Source organism: Chiloscyllium punctatum, chromosome 37 (assembly GCF_047496795.1).
Source record: "Chiloscyllium punctatum isolate Juve2018m chromosome 37, sChiPun1.3, whole genome shotgun sequence".
Lineage (NCBI taxonomy): Eukaryota > Metazoa > Chordata > Chondrichthyes > Orectolobiformes > Hemiscylliidae > Chiloscyllium > Chiloscyllium punctatum.
The window spans coordinates 10,272,197-10,293,854 of NC_092775.1; the positions used below are offsets into that span (position 1 = coordinate 10,272,197).

The 21,658-nt window shown below is 40.8% G+C and overlaps 1 protein-coding gene across 7 annotated transcripts in view; it reads right to left on the bottom strand.

The window, feature by feature from the left end:
* rbm39a (RNA binding motif protein 39a) overlaps positions 1–15,757 on the bottom strand; it is a 48,285-nt gene extending 32,528 nt beyond the window's left edge. The window contains exons 1-7 of one of the 7 annotated variants that reach the window (XM_072556233.1): positions 15,376–15,727; positions 12,481–12,616; positions 11,662–11,728; positions 8,787–8,856; positions 6,056–6,105; positions 1,647–1,841; positions 1,108–1,182 (exon numbers count right to left, since the gene is read on the bottom strand). In XM_072556233.1, the coding sequence (XP_072412334.1) occupies positions 1,108–1,182; positions 1,647–1,841; positions 6,056–6,105; positions 8,787–8,840 (374 nt within the window). In that variant the 5' untranslated portion in view covers positions 8,841–8,856; positions 11,662–11,728; positions 12,481–12,616; positions 15,376–15,727. Of the gene's footprint in view, positions 1–287; positions 306–1,107; positions 1,183–1,646; positions 1,842–6,055; positions 6,106–8,786; positions 8,857–11,661; positions 12,445–12,480; positions 12,617–15,375 lie in introns of those variants that run through there. The other 6 variants (XM_072556231.1, XM_072556234.1, XM_072556232.1 and 3 more) reach the window with 6 other exon arrangements.
* Positions 15,758–21,658: the final 5,901 nt, after the last annotated feature.

Here is a 21,658-nt window from a genome sequence, read left to right on the forward strand (position 1 = left end):
AATACCGATAATCAAAATGAACAAAAACAAAGCACTTTTAAAGTTGTGTTGGACGATGTTTGTGGCCAGATTCATGCCCATTTCAAAATGAACAAAACCACATGAAAGATCGCCAGGCCAACTTTGTGAAGCATATGCGCTAAAGTTAACTACCAACTATGACTGCTAATTAACATGACAATGGCACAACATACAGCACCCATTTTCACAAGCTCAAGGTTAAAAATAGCTATTTGTTTTGACTGGGGATAATTTTAGGGATTAGAAATAACACTACAGATACTTACATAAGTCTTTTCTCCAAACTAAGCAGGTAGAGATGGCAGAAAGAATTTACATGAGTACACAACTCAACTTCTAAATCATCAGCAATTCCACTGTTTTGACTGAGGTCAGTTTAAACTACTACTACTGCGCAAGCATTGATTATCCTCAACAGCCATCTTGTGGCTAGCTGTCAATTCTTGAGCAGAACTGCAGGTGCAATTAGAATGGAACAGCGTTTTCTCAGATTCTATTATGAAACCAGTTCTAAGAACAATCTTCAGGTGTCTCTGAAGTTTTAAAGAAAACCTTTACAAAATTGAAAACGTATACCATACCAGTACCATATCAGAACATCTGGATTAGAGGCTGCACCAAGAGCAGAGAAATAGATTAAAAATACCCCACACTTAACAGGTTGTTATCTCTTGTTCAACCCTGATTTTAACTCTCAAATTGCTAAATGTAAGTAATTCCCAATTAGCCGTCTTTTAGAGCTACTATGTTAATGCTGTGCAGACTGATGTAGGTCATTTTTTTTCAGAGGAAGATTACATTTTTAAAAATTGCCACTAGTTTGATCAAAAAATCACCTTGAACTATAATTAATACTTTGCCCATGGCAAGCGACCATGAGGGAATGAAAGATGGCACAGAGATTTGAACCTATCAGAACTACCATTTTAGTATACTAGATTGCCATAAACTGAGCATGAGACATTATTCAATGAGTTAATGGAACAGCAGGTAGAGATGGCTAGCAAGGAGTCAGGATAGACACAATTATATTACATATTAACATAATCTGTGTAGGAAAATGAGTAACAGCAGCAGAAATTTCACCTCTGCCTGAGATCCGTTGAAATGTATTGTGGATGTTGCCCACTACAGTTAAGTTTTGATTCATATATTTTGGCCCTGTATTAACAAAAGGAATCAAAGTTCTAATTCATATAATATTTTTAAAAAACCAAAAAAAAATTAGAATATCAGCAAAAATGTAGCCCACCAATAACTAATGTTGGCTAAAATACAGGCCTCAAACCAATTTAGGATCATCTACAAATTCATAATTTCTGAAGCAGTGGATGTAAATACATTGATACTCTTTTTACCCCACACAAACATTCCTCTAGTTAGAAATTATTTATCAGTACATTTGGCAAACAGTGCAGGTAAGCTGAAAAATGATTCAGATTTCACAGAAAATGAAAGTTGTACAAAAACCTGAAATAAAAACAGAAAATACTTTGAAATCACTCAGCAGGTCAGGTCAATAGGTTAACTACGTTTCTCTATTCACAAATACTGAGTATTATCGGCATTTTCTGTTTTTGCTTCAGGTTTGAAAGAGTTAGGGAGTTCAATAAAAGGAAACATACAATGGGCTCCTATAGCGGCCTCTTTCTACTCTCCGGCGGTCCTTGCTTCGGCTGCGACGATGTTCTCTACTCTTGCTGCTCTTTCTCTCCCTGCTCCTGCTTCTCCGCCTGTCTCGCTCTTTGCTGCGCCTGCGCTCTTTGCTTCTGCTTCTTTTCCTTTCACGACTGTGACTGCGACTTCGGCTTTTCTTTTTCCTGAAGAAATACAAATGGTATCATGTGGCAATGCAAATCAACATCTACTGATTGCAGTAGTCTATGACGAGTGATTCAAATTCAGTTAAATTACATGGGGACAGCATGAAGATTTTTCATTGCACACTATTTAATTAACAGTAGACCACAGGTTTAGCAATGTGATTTTATTGCTAAACGACATAATGCTACCACACGCAATGCAAAACCAAAGCCGTGTAACAACAGATAATATTTTATATATAGTGTTGAGTGGAAGAGAAACACAGGGACAGAATAGACAGATTTTTAAAAAATGGCTAACGGAAGTTATGTAGAAAAGTGCATTCACAAAATCTATCAAAATATTTTCTGAAGAAAAAATTTAGGAAGAGTGAGCGTGCTTTGATAACTAAGGAGAAAAACAACTAGAAGCCAATTATGTACTCAAAATAATGGCTTTTACATAAAAAAGGTGAAATTATGAGAATGAGTCATATTTTAAATATACAGATCCTTAGCCATATCACATCAAGGATACTGTATTCAGCACTAAACAGCTCAAGCATAAAATTGGCATTTTAGGCATACAGTACAAATGCACCAGACTTTAAAAAATGCATTCACATGACATGGTAGTCACTGGCCAAGCCAGTATTTATTGCCCATCCACAATTGCTGAGAGCAACTGACAGTCAACCATGTTACTGTGGATCTGGAATCACATGTTGGCCAGACAGGGGTAAGGATGGTGGATTTCCTTCCATACAAAAACTAGATGAGCTTTCCAACAATCAGCAATAGTTTCATGGTCATCAACTGACTCTTAATCCAAGATGTTTTTTGTTGAATTGGATCCCCAGGACATTTCCTGTTTCTCTGGATTAATTGTCTATGGATAATATCATTAGTTCATCTCCTCCCCAATATATTAGTAGATACAAGGGAGTTAAAAAAAAATAAAGTAGCACAGCTTGCATAAATTGGAAATCTATATTGTACAGAAGTTACAAAGTTCTTAAGTAATCTGGACAAGGTTTCTAAACTAAAAGAGCACAAGAATGTATCCAACTGATGCAGTTTCTATATCCATGAACAAGATATAAGGAGTATCAATATCTGGCACAGTATGTAATTATTAGCTCTATTTGTTGCATGGGTAAACCAAATACAGTGTCTTAGAATTGATCTTTAAAAGCATCTGCAGAATGGTAAGAATGATATCATTTCAGATCAATAAAGAATAACAATGTAACTAAATCAATGACCAAAAAGGAAAGCCATTACCAATCTAACTACAATGAAACATATGTTCGATCTTCCCACTTGCACAAGATGGCTTCAAAGCAAAGCAATTAATCACTAGCTGTTTGACAGTTTTCAATGATATCTGTCCAAGAAAGTCAATTTGCTAAAGTCATACCACATCTGAGAAAGGAACAGATCATCAAAAGCACAAATTTTCAAATAAACCTGTTGGACTATAACTTGGTCTTGTGTGATTTTTGACCTTGTCCAACCCAGTCCAATGCTGACACATCCACAACATACCTACAGACTTGGTATTACAATAAACAACTATTGTGAATGCTGTAATAGGATTCCATCATCACAATTAACTTGTACAAAATTTAAATATCGGAAAGTCTATCAGTAGTCACATATTGAAATGACACTGCTCATCAATTCATTGAAAATAAAATTAGGATCTAGATTTTCATTTTTGGTGTCAGGTGTCTTGAATGACCAGAGCACTTAAGCTAAAACATTATTGTAGGTTGAGAGAACCATACATCCAATTAAGGTTTTAATTCCACAAGTTATCAGAAACCATCAAACTTCAGCGATTTTCAGGATTTGTAGATCGGGTTGATGATAAGTATGGAAGTTAGCTCGCTGAGCTGGAAGATTGGTTTTCAAATATTTCGCTACGTCTCACCACCATTCCAGGTAACATCATCACTGAGGGTCTCCGGTGAAGTGCTGGTGGTATGTCTCCCCCCCACTCAATTTATAGGTCTTGGTTTCTTAAAAGGTGAGTGATGTCATTTTTGGTTCTTTTTTTCAAGGGAAGGTAGACAGGATCTAAATTGATGTGTTCATTAGTGGGGTTCTGGTTAGAACGCCATGCCTCTACAAATTCTCGTGCATGTCTTTGTTTCGCCTGTCCTAGGATGTGTGCATTGTCCCAGTCAAAGTGGTGTCCTCCTTTATCTGTATGTATGGAAACTAGTGATAATGGATCATGACTTTTGGTGGCTAGTTGCTGTTCTTGTATCCTGGTGGCAAGTTTCTTGTTTGCTTGTCGCATGTAATTTTTAAAAAAACGTGATATCTTGCAAATGACGCTAATTTGCTGGTAGTATCTAATGGATCCTTTAGTTTCATTAGTCATTGAGCACTCCCCAGCTTCCGATAGCTCAAATCCTCCAACCCTGGCAATATCCTTGTAAGTCTGTTCTGAACCCTTTCAAGTGCTAGTTGGTGTTTGTGTATCCTGGTGGCAAGTTTCCTGCTTGTTTGTCCAATATAATGTTTTTTACCGTTCTTGCATGGTATCTTGTAAATTACGTTAGATTTGCTGGTAATATCTAATGGATCCTTTAGTTTCATTAGTCACTGTAGGTTTGTGGGCTACCGTGACGCCAAGGGGTCTGAGTAGTCTGTCTACTGAGTAGACATTTTTCTTGAAAACCTTTAATAGATAGTTTTCTTCTGCTTTTTGTAGTTCTTGGGTGCTGCAATGTGATGTAGCTCGTTGAAATACGCAGCACCCAAGAACTATAAAAAGCAGAAGAAAAACATCGATACAAAAAACACAATCTGCCGATTCCTCAGAAACTAAATGACAACAAGCAGACAAAGCAACCAAAAACTATAGCCACATTTCCTTGCACCAAAGACATATCAAATGACTTCTAGACTACTGAAAAGATTTACAAGGATGCTGCCAGTGTTGGAGGATTTGTGCTATAGGGAGAGGCTGAATAGGCTAGGGCTGTTTTCCCTGAAGCGTCGGAGGCTTATAAGTGTTCTTACAGAGAGTAATAAAATCATGAGGGGCATGGATAAGATAAGGAGACTAGGTCTTTTCCCTGGGGTTGGCGAGTCCAGAACTAGAGGGCATAGGTTTAGGGTGAGAGGGGAAAGAAAGAAAATAAACCTAAGGGGCAACTTTTTCACACAGTTTCGTGTGTGGAATGAGCTGCCAGAGGAAGTGGTGGAGACTGGTACGATTGCAACATTTAAAAGGCATCTGGATGGGTATATGAATAGGAAGGGTTTGGAGGGATATGAACAGGGTGCTAAGCAGGTGGGACTAGATTGGGTTGGGATATCTGGTCAGTATGCACAAGTTGAACCAAAGGGTCTGTTTCGGTGCTATACATCTTTATGAGCTGAAAATGTGTTGCTGGAAAAGCACAGCAGGTCAGGCAGCATCCAAGGAACAGGAGAATCGACGGTTCGGGCATCAGCCCTTCTTCAGGAAATAATTCCTGAAATAATTCCAGGAAATAATTCAAAAATAATTCCTGAAGAAGGGCTGATGCCCGAAACGTCGATTCTCCTGTTCCTTGGATGCTGCCTGACCTGCTGCGCTTTTCCAGCAACACATTTTCAGCTCTGATCTCCAGCATCTGCAGTCCTCACTTTCTCCTCATACATCTTTATGACTCTAGCCACCAAAAGACATGACCCACTGACACTAGTTTCCATCCATACAGACAAAGGAGAACACCACTTTAGACTGGAACAACACACACATCCTAGTACAGGCGAAACAAAGACATGCATGAGAATTCTTAGAAGCATGGCATTCTAACCAGACTTCCATCAATAAACACATCGATTTAAATCCTATCTACCTTCCCTTGCAAAAAAGAACCAAAAATTACATCACCCACCTTAAAAAAAAAAGACCTATAAATAAAGAGGCAGGACATACCACCAGCACTTCACCAGAGACTCTCACTGATGTTACTAGTATGGTGACGAAATGTCTGAAAATACATCTTCCAACTCAGCGAGTTAAACTTACATACTTACCATCAAACTTTTTTCCAGGTTTAAAAGCATATGAAAACAAATCATCTTGCCTGCTCATACAGAAGTGTATTAAAAAGGTACAAATTACATCTAGTATTTAAACAAGAATAATCCTTATGAGATGTGAAACATATTAATGTCAAACGTCTGACTTCAATACTGTTACTTTACATTCTGCATTCACTTACTTTTTACTGCGCTCCTCTTGTCCATTGGCTTTGCTCGATTTGTTCTCATCCTAGGCAGGTCGACAGAAGAACATCAGAATGACGAAGGGGAAATATTTTGCAAGTCGTGAGGGGAAGGGAAGAGGGAATAAGAAAATATAGAACACAATGATTTAAAAAAATATTACTTATATAAGAAACTCTAAAGTTTCTTTGATACGGACCCTTCTATGGACATTAGGTTTTTGTTAATTACATACTTTTAAATTAGGAATATAGGAAGATAGGAGATAATCTTGCTGCTACTGACACACCGATCAGTACCAGTGCTAAAGTGTGCCTAAGACATGTGTGGCTGTGTTAGCTGTAAGCCACAGTTGATTTCCTGCGACCAGTCCTGTTCCTCACGTCTTCGCCCATGTGTACTGGAAGGGTGCGACTGTAAGAGCTTGAAGTCACCTCTCTCACACATCTCGCCCTGAAGCAAACAGGGAATCACACCTCTTAGTAACGTCGATTCCCAAGAAATCTGAAGTCTTCAATAATCCACCAGTTCAGCCTAATCAATCCCTAAATGTGGTCCTGTTTACACAGGGAACATTATTTATATTAAACGAGTCAAAATGAAAGAAACACTATTCAAACACAATCCAACTATTTTGCAGCGGCAAAGCTTGACGAATCACATCACAACCCATTTTTCAAAATATTTATCTTTTCTTCTAAAACTGTACCACAAAGTTCATAAGATACCCCTTGATTTGAGGAACGTAAGTAGGATTATTAAAAACTGAGCACACTTTGCTTAGATAGGTGCACAGTGAGGTCTACTGTCGATATAAATTTGGTCAATAACTACTAGAAAGTCCAAGTATTTCTTTTAAAATTAAATGTATTATTTCTTACTTGCCCCATAACTTATGCTGGCTTGTATTTCATAGAAGGACTACATTTTGTGGTAATTTTGAACTTTTGCAGAATTATTTGCCAACGACACTAAACTATGAATCAGGTAACCAGTACACTTTGAAATGCCACTCTATTAAAAGCAATCACAAAATTGATTATATGACCAGAGTTAATTAAACCTGGTGGTATATATTGCGGAGGGAGCATGTTTCTGACTGTACTGTAAAGCCATTTTACTTAAAAGATTCTAGCAAAAGTAAAATTTTCAAGTATTTGTCATGACATTTTACAGTAGATTTGTAAAAGCTCCCCTTTAATCCCGCATGTGTGCGTAGTGTAAGATAAATAGCAATCTGTGTAGCAAGTTATGAAATTTGCAGAAAGAAGGACCGTCAAGCCTTGAGCTAGTCAAAACAAAATATTGTGTTAGAACAGATGAAAGACGTTATGCATTTGTTCTGTAGCTTGTAGAGTCTGTTTCAGATACACTTTACACGTGCATCTACACTGATCCCACTTCGTTCAGCGAAACACCAATCGAATACAACAAGCACTCTACCTCCTCACACAAAAATGGCCTAAAATTTATTTTCAGGCCTAAATGTCAGACGAATTACTTTTTGTAGGCTTACTCAGGCTGCATTATACAATTTATTGAAGAATAGGCAACAAAAAGCCCAACTAACACAATATTAATTTATCTTGTTATAATCCTTCATCTTAATATGTTGAGCACAGCCTGCATAACAATTCCTGAACAATAAATTCAGCAATTTGGCTCAGAATTTAACTATTTAAAAAATACCAAAACAAAATGGTATTTCAACTACATTCAGTGTTATTTACAATTGGGATAAACTCTTCAAAATCCTAACAGACCACCCAAAACTTGACAGTTATGCTTCCAACTGTTTCAACTTCAGCAAATGCATGATCAAAAGATGAGGAATCTTAAAAAGTAATTTAGTGGAACAAATACATCTATCTTTTGGACAATGACTCTAGCCCATATCTGGATTATCATTTATTTGAAACTGACAATCAACTGCATAACTGTGATTCAATGGCCCACCACTCAAGCTTCCTACACCCAGCCTGCATGAGACTGCAAAACCAGCCGTTTTGTAAGCTTCCAATCGTGAATCTTGATTTCTCTGTGTAAACAGGGCCGTGTTTTCTGTTGAACTTTATTCTATCAATAGCATAAATGCATTGCATACAGTGAAAGTAAAATTTAACAGATCAATATAGTTTACGTTTAGGTTCTGTGAAACTTCTTTTGCATGCAGAATATTAGTTTCTCTTCTAAAACCTCTAAATAATGGATTTTTGTTGTTGTTGTTTACAATTCATCTACTCTTCGATACTACAATGCAATAAGTTTACTGTTTAAAACCGTACTTTCACCTTGTTGCTATACCAAAGAATAGGCCATCTTTTCTTGGGCTTTGGGATTTTACCCAGGGTACCACAGAACAGCGATACTTCACGCAATTACTACCTTATTGTTTGATAGTTCAGACTGGAATCAAAGCTGTATTCATGGTAGTAGAGATGTGATATCACTAGGCAAGTCTACAAAAAGAGATAGATGGGCATTTATTCATCACTCTAATCGAAACTACTGCAAAAAAAGATCTCATTTCTAGTTGCAGAACCAGCTCAACAGTAAAGAAAAACTTTACTTAAATGTAGTGAAATATCTGTATTCTATATGCAGTAAATATTAAAATGAAAGGGTTATGGAACTGTGATATTCAATGAGTATAGCACAGCAGTAGTTTCATAAATGGTGCTATTTGTTCTGTATTTTATGACCTGCGTGGGTGCCATTGCTCCTCACCTCCTTCCTGTATGGTGCTTCGAGCATTGCTTCAATATCCAAATCATCTGCCATCTTTTCTGATTGTCACCTGCAAAACATACAACAGGAGCAGGGACAATTAAGAATAGAGAAACAATTTTGAATCAAATATCTTATATGCAGGCACCATAGATGATAATAGTGACTAATGTTTTTGGATTCTCTTTCTAACTGACAAACTAAAATCCACCCACTTTTCTTCCCCAAACATTTTGTCTTACTTCACTGGAAGCAGCATTTTTTTCTGTATACTAATAAATTTGCTTCAGGATAGACAAAACTAGTAAAGAGAAAAAAAATGCCTCAGAGTTTTTGAGGAGTTGAAAGATTGCTCGGAAACCTTTTGCTTGTATCTAAATCAAATATTTGTATGCCACAAACTAAGCTGCCAAATTTGCTGGAAATATAGTTCCAGAATAAAACTTAAGCAAACAAAACAAATTATATTGCACCTAAGTTGTAATTTCAAATCTAACTATTTTTGTCTGACAATTGCTTGAGTAGAACTTAATCACTTAATGCATGCTTCGTCTCTATCCAATAAAATATAAGCAAATGTAAGTGTGAGAACTAGACTCAGTGTTTAATAGCTCTGCCTCCCAATGAAGATTCTACTTAAAGCAGTGGCAAAGTTTTCCCTACGTGAAAACTTTAAGCAAATGTTTTAAGAAATCTCTTATTTACATAGATGATGTCCTTAAGGGTCTCAGAAGCAGCTTTCAGATTAAAAACTGTAAAAGTCACAAATAAAATCATACATAGCACACAAATATTAGACATGTTCAGCAAGTCCAGAACAGTCTAAATTAAAGAATATAATTTTAAGATAGATTATTTTGCATACAAGTCAAAAATCAGCTAAACTCAAATCAACTGTTAACAGATGCAATTATGATTTGAGTAACAGATTTATGAGATAATTTAAAAACATAAGCAGCCTTTATCAGGTACATACTGATATTTTTAAACTGCAGATGTAAGATAGTAGTATCTCATTTTAAGTCAGCTGAACCAACCAATACTATTATAACAAATGTACAACAGCTAAAACATTGTAAAAAATGCATTTTTTTTTGCTTAAGGAGATTTTGTTCATCTCCATTATGCTGCAGTGTGCTACATTTAGGAAAAAAATTAGGTCAATGTGTGGGGCCAGCTAAACACTAAACTCTAATGGCTCGAACAAGGTTAGATTTTTGTCCTTAAGGTAGAAACTATGACATTAAATTTCAGAGATTTAAATAATGAAAATTACAAGTTTCAAGTGATCAGTTTCACTGTAGTGCTAATTCAAAATTTCTCCAGATTGAAGCCATTTAAGTAAAATTCTATATTGCTCAAGACTTGAAACTTGGCCACTTACCGAGATTGTTTACTCATCATTTGTCATTGATAATCAAGCACTGCTGTTTGGGCTACCAAAAATAGGGTTTACACCATGTTTTTCTTAAGTTACACAAAAAAGAATGCCCACTTAATATAATTAGTTTCAGAAAGATTTCTGGCTGAAATAAATGTTCTGCTTATTAATATTTTAAATCCTTTAAATGATTTTCATTCTGAGGCTTCCATTTGGCCTCCATTTTTACCCAGCGCCCCCAAGTAATATTAGCATATTTCTCCCAAACCCCAAATCTTCAACAAAACTCCTGTTTACTTGTATATTAGGCTAACAATGCATGATAGTGAAAGGAAACGGTTGATTTTTGTAAAATTTAATTGTCCCAAATGCCATCAACTGTTATAAACAGAAAAATAATTGATTCAAAAATTGGCCTATTTACAGAAGGTCGAATTATTCAGAATAGTTCTACAATGTATGGAAAATACAACCCGCCTGGTGGATAAAAACATTGCTCAGCAAAATTTTCATATGTGACTAGTTATAGAATTTGTCATATTACAGATTTTGCAGTGAAGCCGTAGCAACAATTAGGGCTCCATTCTTCAAATATAGGGACATATAACATTGTAGATTTTTTTTGAGGGGTTTGTTAGCAGTCCGTAGAAAATCAGCCCTCCTTTGTCAACAACACAGGAGAATCTGCAACACACAGGTACAAAATGATGTTTTTTTTTAGAAAATTGCATAAGACATACTTCTTCCATCAAGTAGGATAGCACTAATATTGCCACTCCCACAACCATTTGACATCACCTAGATAACACTTTAGAGCCCCACGGTGTTTTCCTACTGAATCGCTGGACATAATTTGATTGCATCAGGAGATCAGTTAAAGGAACAAATCATTTATATATAGCCCAACAGTTATCCTTGCACAATTTAAGATTTCTAAAAAAAAAGAATTTTCTTAAGTGTTGTGGTGTTCAAAGAAAATGGCTAGGCTTTTATTCTCTGGATCTATTATAATGGAAAATTAAGTATACAGAATGATCAAATGAAAATCAAGGGAAAGTTACACAAGCATATATTGTGTACCTTGTCACACAAAATTTGAAAACTTCTCCAATAAAATCAACATAAACTTTTCATTTTTAGCACCATGGACAAGAGTGATGGAAAGGTGTGGCACCATGCAAATTCTTTAAACCTTATAAACATTCACTCTTCATTATGAAATGAGACATTCCTGCTTCTAGAATTTGTCCAGACATGCTGATTTAGCATTGGTGCCTTGTTAAATATTCTTCAAAGACATCAGAAAGACTGTTCATCACGGATGGGACAACTAATTTCTGAAGATAGAAAAATGGAAAGTTACATTTGACACAGTAAATTATTTTATTTAAATACATTGATATTTTGGGTCCTATCTCAGAGCTAGTTTTCCGGAAGTTGCCAGCCTCATTGAAGTCAAAAATTATAAGTGAACAGAAATAAAATAAATTTTACCTGACCAATTTAATGGATCTATTTGGTTAGCTTTTCCATCTGACAAGTTTGTTAATTTACCCAAAATCTATCAAAAAGAAAAGCCTATTAGCATTATCACATATTTAGCAGGAGCAAACAGCAGTAAAACCGGTATTCAAAGAAGTATTTTGTACGATGCAAAACCAGCAAACTTAACATGTTGCGAGAGCTATTACAAATAACATAGCAGTATCAGGGAAGTAACAGATGCAGAAGATTCTAGAAGTATATCGACTGGAAAGAAATATATTGCGTGTTTTAAAATGTATGCAAATAACACATAACAATGATGAAACTGTATATTGTTAAATCATGTCAATTTTCACTTGTGGAAAATGACAAAATAGCAACGACGAAACAAAACTCAAGTCATGTAGAGGAACCTAGTGGATTTAATATGTTCAAAAATAATAATGACACATCAGGATTTAACGTGGGTCAGTCTCCAGAATCTGATGATTTTTTTCAACTAAAATATTAAAATAAAGGAGAGGCGCCACAGTCATTTTTTAAAGCTCTCCTGATTCAGAAATAAGGTCTTTGGATTGGAAAATTAAAATGTCACTCAATTATTTGATACATACAAAGTCACAGGAATCTCTGGGACACAGAACTACACATCAGCCTCAGTTGTTGCAGATATGTGAATGGTAAATCTTGACAAGACTGATTTTAATTAAAAATAAACGTCAAGACATTTTCCTTGATATTCCTGTGATCTACACAAGCTTCCAAACAGTACAAAAGTTCCATACAAAAGATTAACGAAAATAAAAAGCATATGGAATTGGAAATCACCTTGCAATGGGTTTATTTGTTGGTTGGGGTGCAGGACAATGAAATAAAGGGAATGTCTGATTGGAGGGACAAACCAAATGGCACTTCCTAGTTACCTGGACCAGGACTATGGCATTTCATCATCTATATTAATCACCTGGATGAAAAAAAAAGTTAAGTTGTAAAATTTGCAGAGGACAGCAGGAAAACACAATGTGTATACAGCAAATAAGTGAGGAAGATCAGCCAGTTTGGATCCAAGAAAAAACTATTTTCTCACAGTGAAAGAGTAGAAATTGTGAAGGGACAACACGTACACAAACACCACGTACAGCTAATCCAAAGGCTAACATAATGTTGACGTCAAGGGATTGGAAACTAAAAGAAATGCTTCAATTGTAAAAACTTGGTGAGATCTCACCTGGTGTATTGTATTCAGTTTCAAGCACATCTCAGGAAAGAAACGGCGAAGATAAAATATTACTTCACCAGATTTTAAAGGATTAAATTATGAACAGGTGAAAAAGTTGGAGCTCTGCTGCTAAGTTTAGACAGATTTGTAAATTAATAAAATTTGAATGTAGATAAAGACAAACCATATTCTCCAAGAGAATGCAGAACAAGGAGTCTTAAAATTAAATTGATAACACTAATTTAGTGAAACCTGACTGTATTTTCCAGTGATTACCCACTCCAAATTAACACAGATAAAGCACCAATTAAAATGTTTGACTAAAATTGATACTTTTACCAGGTAAAGGTTTCAAAGGATATAAAGCACAGGCGGGTACTAAGGGTTGTAGTATAGATGAGCTAATACCCAAGAAGCACTGAATTTCTTGGTCAATTTCTTGTTGCACAAACTGTGAGATTCTTATGAAAGCCGATGTTATATGCAGCAGCTACAAATAAAATGTTATTACAAATTGCATCACTTGAATCAAAGGAAGGGCTGTGATGTGCAACTGAAGTGGATCTATCAAAATTGCAGATCATCTAGGAAGTAGTTTGGGACCAACATATGTCAAGCACAGGCTTCTGCTGTTTTTTGGGAGCTTGGTTTAGGTTAGCCCGGTTCATGATTCCTCCATCAGAGGAAATAGAAGCCCATATTGAGACACCACAATCTCATAACAAGGTCGAACAGTTTTCATAAAATCCCTACAGTGTGGAAACAATCAATTTTGCCCAAATCTCCAAGTGCATCCCATCAGACTCATGCCCCTACCCTATCCGTGTAACCCTGCATTTCCCAAGGTTCATCTACACATCCCTGGAAATAATGGGCAATTTAACCTACACATCTTTGGACTGTGGGAGGAAATTGGTGCACTCGGAGGAAACACATGCAGACACGGGCAGAACGTGCAAACTCCACAGACAGATGCCCGAAGCTGGAATTGAACCTGGTTCCCTAGCACTAAGAGGCAGCAGTGTTAACCACTGAACCACGGTACTGCTTTTGGGAAGTGAATGACCTATGCTGATTATTTAGTGAAATAAAAAGGTAGAAATTTCACACTTCATTCTATCCACTTAATAACACTTGCCCAAAACTAAATTTGTTTTAAAACATTACTGTGAATAATACATGATCCAATGAGTTTGTTCAATAATAAAGACTTAGGTATACCAGCTCAACTAAAGTTTGAAAGGGCAACCCATGCTAAATATAGCAAGTCAAACTGTGTTTAGATTGACACCAGTTAATCAAAGATAATTAATTTTCAGTAAAGACTTCAACGAACAAATAGCAGCTATCCATTTCAGTGATTACTTATCTCTTCAGAGATTACTTCAGAGATGTTAACAAGTCTAAACACACTTGAATCTTGTGGTAACATAATGAAGCCCCAGGAGTAAGACCTTGGAAGTAGTATCCATTTGAACATAAATGAACAGGGCTGATATAATGAAATGCTTCTCCCCTCCTCTACATAGAATGACAATTTAGTGTCTGATAGTGTGCAACTGTAAAGGTTGTAATGCATGCAACTCTACAATCTTGTCTTTATTGGTCACAATGTGACCACAGGTAGAAAATTTTTCATTTTAAAAACCTACATACCATCTGATTTAAAAAATGACTTTTAACAGAATCATCTCCAGTCTAAAAAGTTCTAACACCACTTATAACAGGGACACAACACAAAATTGAGGTGGTGATCTTGCATAATGTTCAATAAGTATATTTGTATAATTTGATATTCTGTGGAATAGCTTTTAATCCTTCAGAACCTAAAACAAAAACTGGCAGTTGATTTCCTCAAATGTGCTAATCTAAATCGTCACTTATGCTCAGAAAAGGTTGCATAACAGGACTACTTTAACTTGTAGCTGTTCCAGATCGTCAAACAGCTATTCAAGGAGAGTGTTTTGCTATTCGCAAGAGTTACCTTATAATTGCCTTAATCTTCTCCCCCTCTCCCCGACCCAAAAGTATTTATTTACACTTTTTTTTCAGGCGTGACCACTCAATTACGTTGGGGGCATTCGATATCCCGAAGAACTCTCGCCCTTAAATGACTTCATTTATGACGATAAATGATTTAAATCTGTTGTCCGATACAATGCACATTGCTTAGCAGGCGGATTAAATTCCAAGTGGCAAGTTCGTGGGGGGTTGGGGGAAATCAAAACTTATTGCGCATTAACAAGATCGCGTTGAGACGTGGGGAAAGCGACTCCCGCCCTAATTTATTACATAACTTCGTCTACTCCGTGGTAGAGCTACTTGTCGGTTAAAAATGTGACCACTAAAATCTCGGTTGAGGTGGCATAACCGTTAAGAAATTTAAAAATAGTTTGGCTTTCCTTGTCGATTCAATCGAGGCCTGTTCCATAACCGTTGAAATAACACGCGGTCTCAGGGAAGGTCGGCTAACAAAAACCATAGACGGGAGAAAAAATAGTTACCTTAAAATGATAGGGTGCCTTAATCAGTCGAATCTGAACGTGAGAAGCCTTTTTGTTCGGCCTGATGTTGAATGTTTTCCTCTTAATCCTCGGTACTCAGGCCTTGCTGCCCGGATCGTCTTCCGCCCTTAGGCCTCGCTCGCTCTTTTTAGATATATATATATTTTAAAAACGGATCTGCGAGGCAAAGAAGTTTTTTAAAATGGTTTTCTTTAAAACATCAACGATGTTTGAGTTAAACAAATGCTACAAATGTGTGTTTTGTGTGTGTACGTGTACTTTCTTTTCCTCTCACGAACACATGAACAAACAAGCGACCTCGACCGCTCAAAGCCACAACAAAATGGCGCCGGTTCCATCCAGTCCGCCAGCGCCACGCGGGGTTTCCCAAGGACGCAGCGCAGGGGCGGCACGTCACGTCACGCCGCGTCCGACCCGCGCGAGCCTGTTGGCCCCATGGCAACGGGGTCGCCCCAGCAACCTCAGTGACGTAGCTCAACCCTCATCCAATCCTGTCCCCCACGGCCCGCATTAACCCCCACCTCACACGAACACCCACGCCCCCATCCCATTCTCCCCCACAGAAGTTCCCCCTCGCGTACACACCCACACTCACATCCATACCTACTCCCCTCCCCCCACACACACCCATACCCCCACTCCCCTCCCCCCACTCACACCCATACCCCACTCCCCTCACCCCCCAACACTCACACCCATACCCACTCCCCTCCCCCAGACACTCAAACCCATACCCCACTCCCCTCCCTGACACACACCAATACCCCACTCCCCTCCCCCCCACACACCCCCATACCTGACTCCCCTCCCCCCAACACTCACACCCATACCCCACTCCCCTCACCCCCCAACACTCACACCCATACCCCACTCCCCTCCCCCACACACACCTATAGCCCACTCCCCTTCCCCAACACTCACCCCCATACCCGACTCCCTTCCCCCCAATACTCACACCCATACCCAACTCCCCTCCCCCCACACACACCCATACCCCACTCCCCTTCCCCCAACACTCACACCCATACCCCACTCCCCTCCCCCCCACACCCCCGTACCCGACTCCCCTCCCCCCAACACTCACACCTATACCCACTCCCCTCCCCCAGACACTCACACCCATACCCCACTCCCCTCCCCAAACACTCACACTCATACCCCACTCCCCTCCCCCCCACACACACATACCCCACTCCCCTCCCCCACACTCACACCCCACTCCCCTCCCCCCAACACTCACACCCATACCCCACTTCCCTCCCCCAACACTCACACCCATACCCACTCCCCTCCCCCCAACACTCATACCCATACCCCACTCCCCTCCCCACACACACTCATACCTTACTCCCCTTCCCTACACACCCATACCCCACTCCCCTCCCCCCAAACTCACACTCACACCCACTCCCCCCCACCTCCCCTCCCCCCTCACCTCCCCTCCCCCCTCACACCCATACCCCACTCCCCTCCCCCCAACACTCACACCCATACCCCACTCCACGCCTCCCACACACACCCATACCCCACAGGGAGGGGGTAGTGGGGGGGGGGGAGGGAGGGTGGAGTGGGTAGTGTGTGGGAGGGGAAGGGGTAGTGTGTGGGAGGGGAAGGGGTAGTGTGTGTGGGGGGGAAGAGAGGGGAGGGGGTAGTGTGTGGGGGGAAGAGAGGGGAGGGGGTAGTGTGTGGGGGGAAGAGAGGGGAGGGGGTAGTGTGTGGGGGGAAGAGAGGGGAGGGGGTAGTGTGTGGGGGGAAGAGAGGGGAGGGGGTAGTGTGTGGGGGGAAGAGAGGGGAGGGGGTAGTGTGTGGGGGGAAGAGAGGGGAGGGGGTAGTGTGTGTGGGGGGGGAAGAGGGGGGAAGAGAGGGGAGGGGGTAGTGTGTGTGGGGGGAAGAGAGGGGAGGGAATAGTGTGTGTGGGGGGGAAGAGAGGGGAGGGAATAGTGTGTGTGGGGGGGAAGAGAGGGGAGGGAATAGTGTGTGTTGGGGGGAAGAGAGGGGAGGGGAGGGGATAGTGTGTGTGGGGGGGAAGAGAGGGGAGGGGATAGTGTGTGTGGGGGGGAAGAGAGGGGAGGGGATAGTGTGTGTGGGGGGGAAGAGAGGGGAGGGGATAGTGTGTGTGGGGGGGAAGAGAGGGGAGGGAATAGTGTGTGTGGGGGGGAAGAGAGGGGAGGGAATAGTGTGTGTTGGGGGGAAGAGAGGGGAGGGAATAGTGTGTGTGGGGGGGAAGAGAGGGGAGGGGATAGTGTGTGTGGGGGGGGAGGGGAGGGGGTAGTGTGTGGGGGGGGAGGGGTGGGTAGTGTGTGGGGGGGGAGGGGTGGGTAGTGTGTGGGGGGGGAGGGGTGGGTAGTGTGTGTGGGGGGAGGGGTGGGTAGTGTGTGTGGGGGGAGGTGAAGAGAGTGGGTAGTGTGTGTGGGGGGAGGTGAGGAGAGGGGGTAGTGTGTGGGGGAGGGGGTAGTGTGTGGGGGGATGGGAGGGAGTAGTGTGGGAGGGGAGTGAGTAGTGTGTGTGGGGGGAGGTGAGGAGAGTGGGTTGTGTGTGGGGGGGGAAGGGGGTATTGTGAGGGGGAGAGGAGGGGGTAGTGTGCGTGTGGGAGGGGAGGGGGTAGTGTGGGGGGGGAAGAGAGGAAGGGGTAGTGTGTGTGGGTGAGGGGAGTGGGTAGTGTGTGGGGGGGAGGGGGTAGTGTGTGTGGGGGGGAGGGGGTAGTGTGTGGGGGGGAGGGGAGGGGGTAGTGTGTGGGGGGGAGGGGAGGGGGTAGTGTGTGGGGGGGAGGGGAGGGTGTAGTGTGTGGGGGGGAGGGGAGGGTGTAGTGTGTGTGAGGGTTAGGGGAGGGGAGTAGGGTATGAGTGTGTGGGGGGGGAGGGGAGTGGGGTAACGGTGTGAGTGTTGGGGGAGGGGAGTGGGTATGGGTGTGAGTGTTGGGGGGAGGGGGTAGTGTATGGGGCGGGAGAGGCAACTTTTTCATGCAGAGGGTGGTACGTGTATGGAATGAGCTGCCAGAGGAAGTGGTGGAAGCTGGTACAATTGCAACATTTAAGAGGCATTTGGATGGGTATATGAATAGGAAGGGTTTGGAGGGATATGGGCCGGGTGCTGGCAGGTGGGACTAGATCGGATTGGACCGAGGGTCTGTTTTCGTGCTGTACATCTCTATGACTCTATCCACACTCTCCATCACCAACAGTCAGCAGCAGCAGTGTGTACCTTTTACAAGGTGCACTACAGAAATTCACTGAGACTCCTTGGACAGCAGCTTCCAAACCCTAAACTCTACCAGCCAGAAGGACAAAGCTAACAGATATATTAGAACATCGTCACCTGCAAGTTTCCCTCCAAACCACTCACCATCCTTGGAAATATATTACTGTTCCTTCAGTGTTCAAATCCTGGAACTCCCTCTCCAATGATGTTGTGAGTCTATTTACACCAAATGAACTGCAGCAGTTCAAGAAGGCAGCTCACCACCACTTTCTCAAGGGCAACTAGGGATGTCATTGTATGTTGGACTAGCCAGTGATGCCCACATACTGTGAATGAATGGATGAAAAACAAAAGTATTATTTCAATGTTCCCTTAAGCACTTTCAACTCAAGCAACCTAACTTCTACAGTCTTAAAAGAAAAGTAATAATTGTTAGGGGGGGGAGGTGGGGGGCACATCATGATAATGTGGTCTTTCAGCAAAGAATACCTTGTCTTGTCTGGAGGCTCACAGCAATACAAGCATTTGAATTTGGTGAAGACATTTGGCTCTGTTAGCCTGCTTTGCCTTTTTAAAAATTCATTCCATTATAGAATGTGGGCATCTCTGGCTAGGCCAGCATTTATTGCCCACCCCTAATCATTCAGTGGGCAATTAAGAGTCAACCACATTGTGGTCTCGAGTCATATGTAGGCCAGATCACTTGGGAAGGCAGTTTCCTTCCCTAACGTGAACCAGATGAGATTTTCTGAACACTGAATTTGTTCACGTTGTTATGACTAGACTCTTAATTCTAATTTTTATTGTTGAATTCAAATTCCAACATCTGCCATTAAACAGTTCAAACCCAGGACTCCAGAACATTATCTGGATTAATAGTCAAGTGGTAATTCCATTTGGCCAACAACTCTGCGGTGGATGATCTGACTGTGGCCTCAACTGCACTGACCTGTATGTATCCTTTAAGCCATGATTATACAAACACAAGAGCTAGCAGTGAAGTAGGACGTTCTAGTTCCAATATCTTCCAAATTTCTGCTTTCCAGTTGTGACAAAGCTGCTCCTATAATAAGGTTATGTTGTCCTTGGTTTTGTTCAAATAGGTGGTAAAAGACACAGACTCTGAAAAGTCTAAGTTTTGGGCGGCACGGTGGCACAGTGGTTAGCACTGCTGCCTCACAGCGCCAGAGACCCGGGGTCAATTCCCGCCTCAGGCGACTCTCTGTGTGGAGTTTGCACGTTCTCCCCTTGTCTGCGTGGGTTTCCTCCGGGTGCTCCGGTTTCCTCCCACAATCCAAAAAAAATGTGCAGGTTAGGTGAATTGGCCATGCTAAATTACCCGTAGTGTTAGGGGAATGGGTCTGGGTGGGTATGCTTCGGTGGGTCGGTGTGGACTTTGTTGGGCCTAAGGGCCTGTTTCCACACTGTAAGTAATCTAATCTTAAAAAAAAGAGTTTTAGGGCCAGTTTGATTATAGCTAACAGATACTGCCTCGGGAAACAGGCTTTCATGTTTTTGGGGAAAAAAACTTGTACAATGAAAGGAGAGTGGTCAGTTCTCCCAGCTCAGCTTTTCTCTGGTTTGGTATGGTTTTTAGCAGTAGTTGAAAAAACTGCTGGATCCCAAAGAAGCAGGTCCAGGCTGGTCCTCTCTCTCTGGCTTCTCTCCTGTAAGACCCTGGGTTTGATATTTCTTTTTGTGCCAAGGGGTGTTTATGGGGATTGTTGCAAGTATTGGGAACAACATAATTAAGTTGGTATAAGCTGTTGGGTTTTCAGACAGGTTAAGTTATCCTGTATTCTGTTCTCTGTTGTTTGTATTTCATTTGGTACTCTGTAAATAAATTCTGTTTTGCTTAAAACTAAATGGTTTGACCAGCGGCATCTCTCCTGGAATGTCCGTGTTACATCTTCTTAAAACTTGCAAAGGTTGGGTCTGGGCGACCTTCTTGTAATGAGGTCTGGCCTGGTCCATAACATAACCTTAGAAACCTGTGCTAGAATCTTACTCATTCTGAAGGTTGAAGATGATCTATTGGCTATCTTTGCTGCTGGTTTTGTTTTCTACTGTGATGATAGTTACAAAGTATTTAATATCTTTGCATTTCCTTATTCCCCATTATAATGGGCCAGCATTTAATGTTATTAATCTTCCTGTAGGTACCTTTCATGCTCATTTCTCATAAGCAATGTATCTCAGCAGATCAAGAAATGGCTGGATTGAGTCGATCACTGCTTTGACAGAGGCTGTTAGATGTGACTATCCCATTTCCTTTGTTCCATCATTCATCATGGTGCCTTCCTCTGCATAGACCTTGAGCTCTGGCATTCACTATCCAGATCTCATCTCTTGTCCACCTCTCTCTGTTGCTTAAAATTTACCACATTGCTTTTCCTTAATGTCGGTTTCTTCAGCTTGGTGTCTTTTTTTTTGTCTAGTAAGACTGTGGAACACTTTGGACTTATTTGACTGAAGTTAAAGAAGTTTTCTTAAAAAGAAGTTATTCACAGGTTGTCCACAGGTCACTGGCTAGGCAGTACTTACCACCCATCCCCAAATGCTTTTGAGAAGTTGGTGGTGAGCCACAAAAGAGGGCATGGATAATGTTGTTCATCCTTTGACTGGACTGCGACCACGTTCATTATCTGTCGTGTTCAGTATGGTTCCAGTGGATAAGTAGGTGAATGCTAAGGTGGATCTACAGCTGAAGGGTACTCCTGCAGGTAAAACAGGGTACCATGTGTGAATGAATCCTGAACAAATTGCTGGTTTTGGATTTCATTTTTTAAATTGAATTTAATTAGCTCAATTGAATCAGATGAGTGCAGTGAAAAGTTTACAGTTGCTGCATTACATCATCACCTTAGATACATAGGTACCAGGTACAGATACTTAAATTAAATTTGTAGGAAACAAAAAAAAGAAGAGTAAAGGAAGAAATAATGCAGCATTATATGTCATAGGAATAAATTAGAAAACTAAAGAGGTGAAATGTTCAGAATATCAATTTTTCCGATCCCGTCCATGCCGGTACCTAACCTCAAGGGAGATGTCCACCACCTCA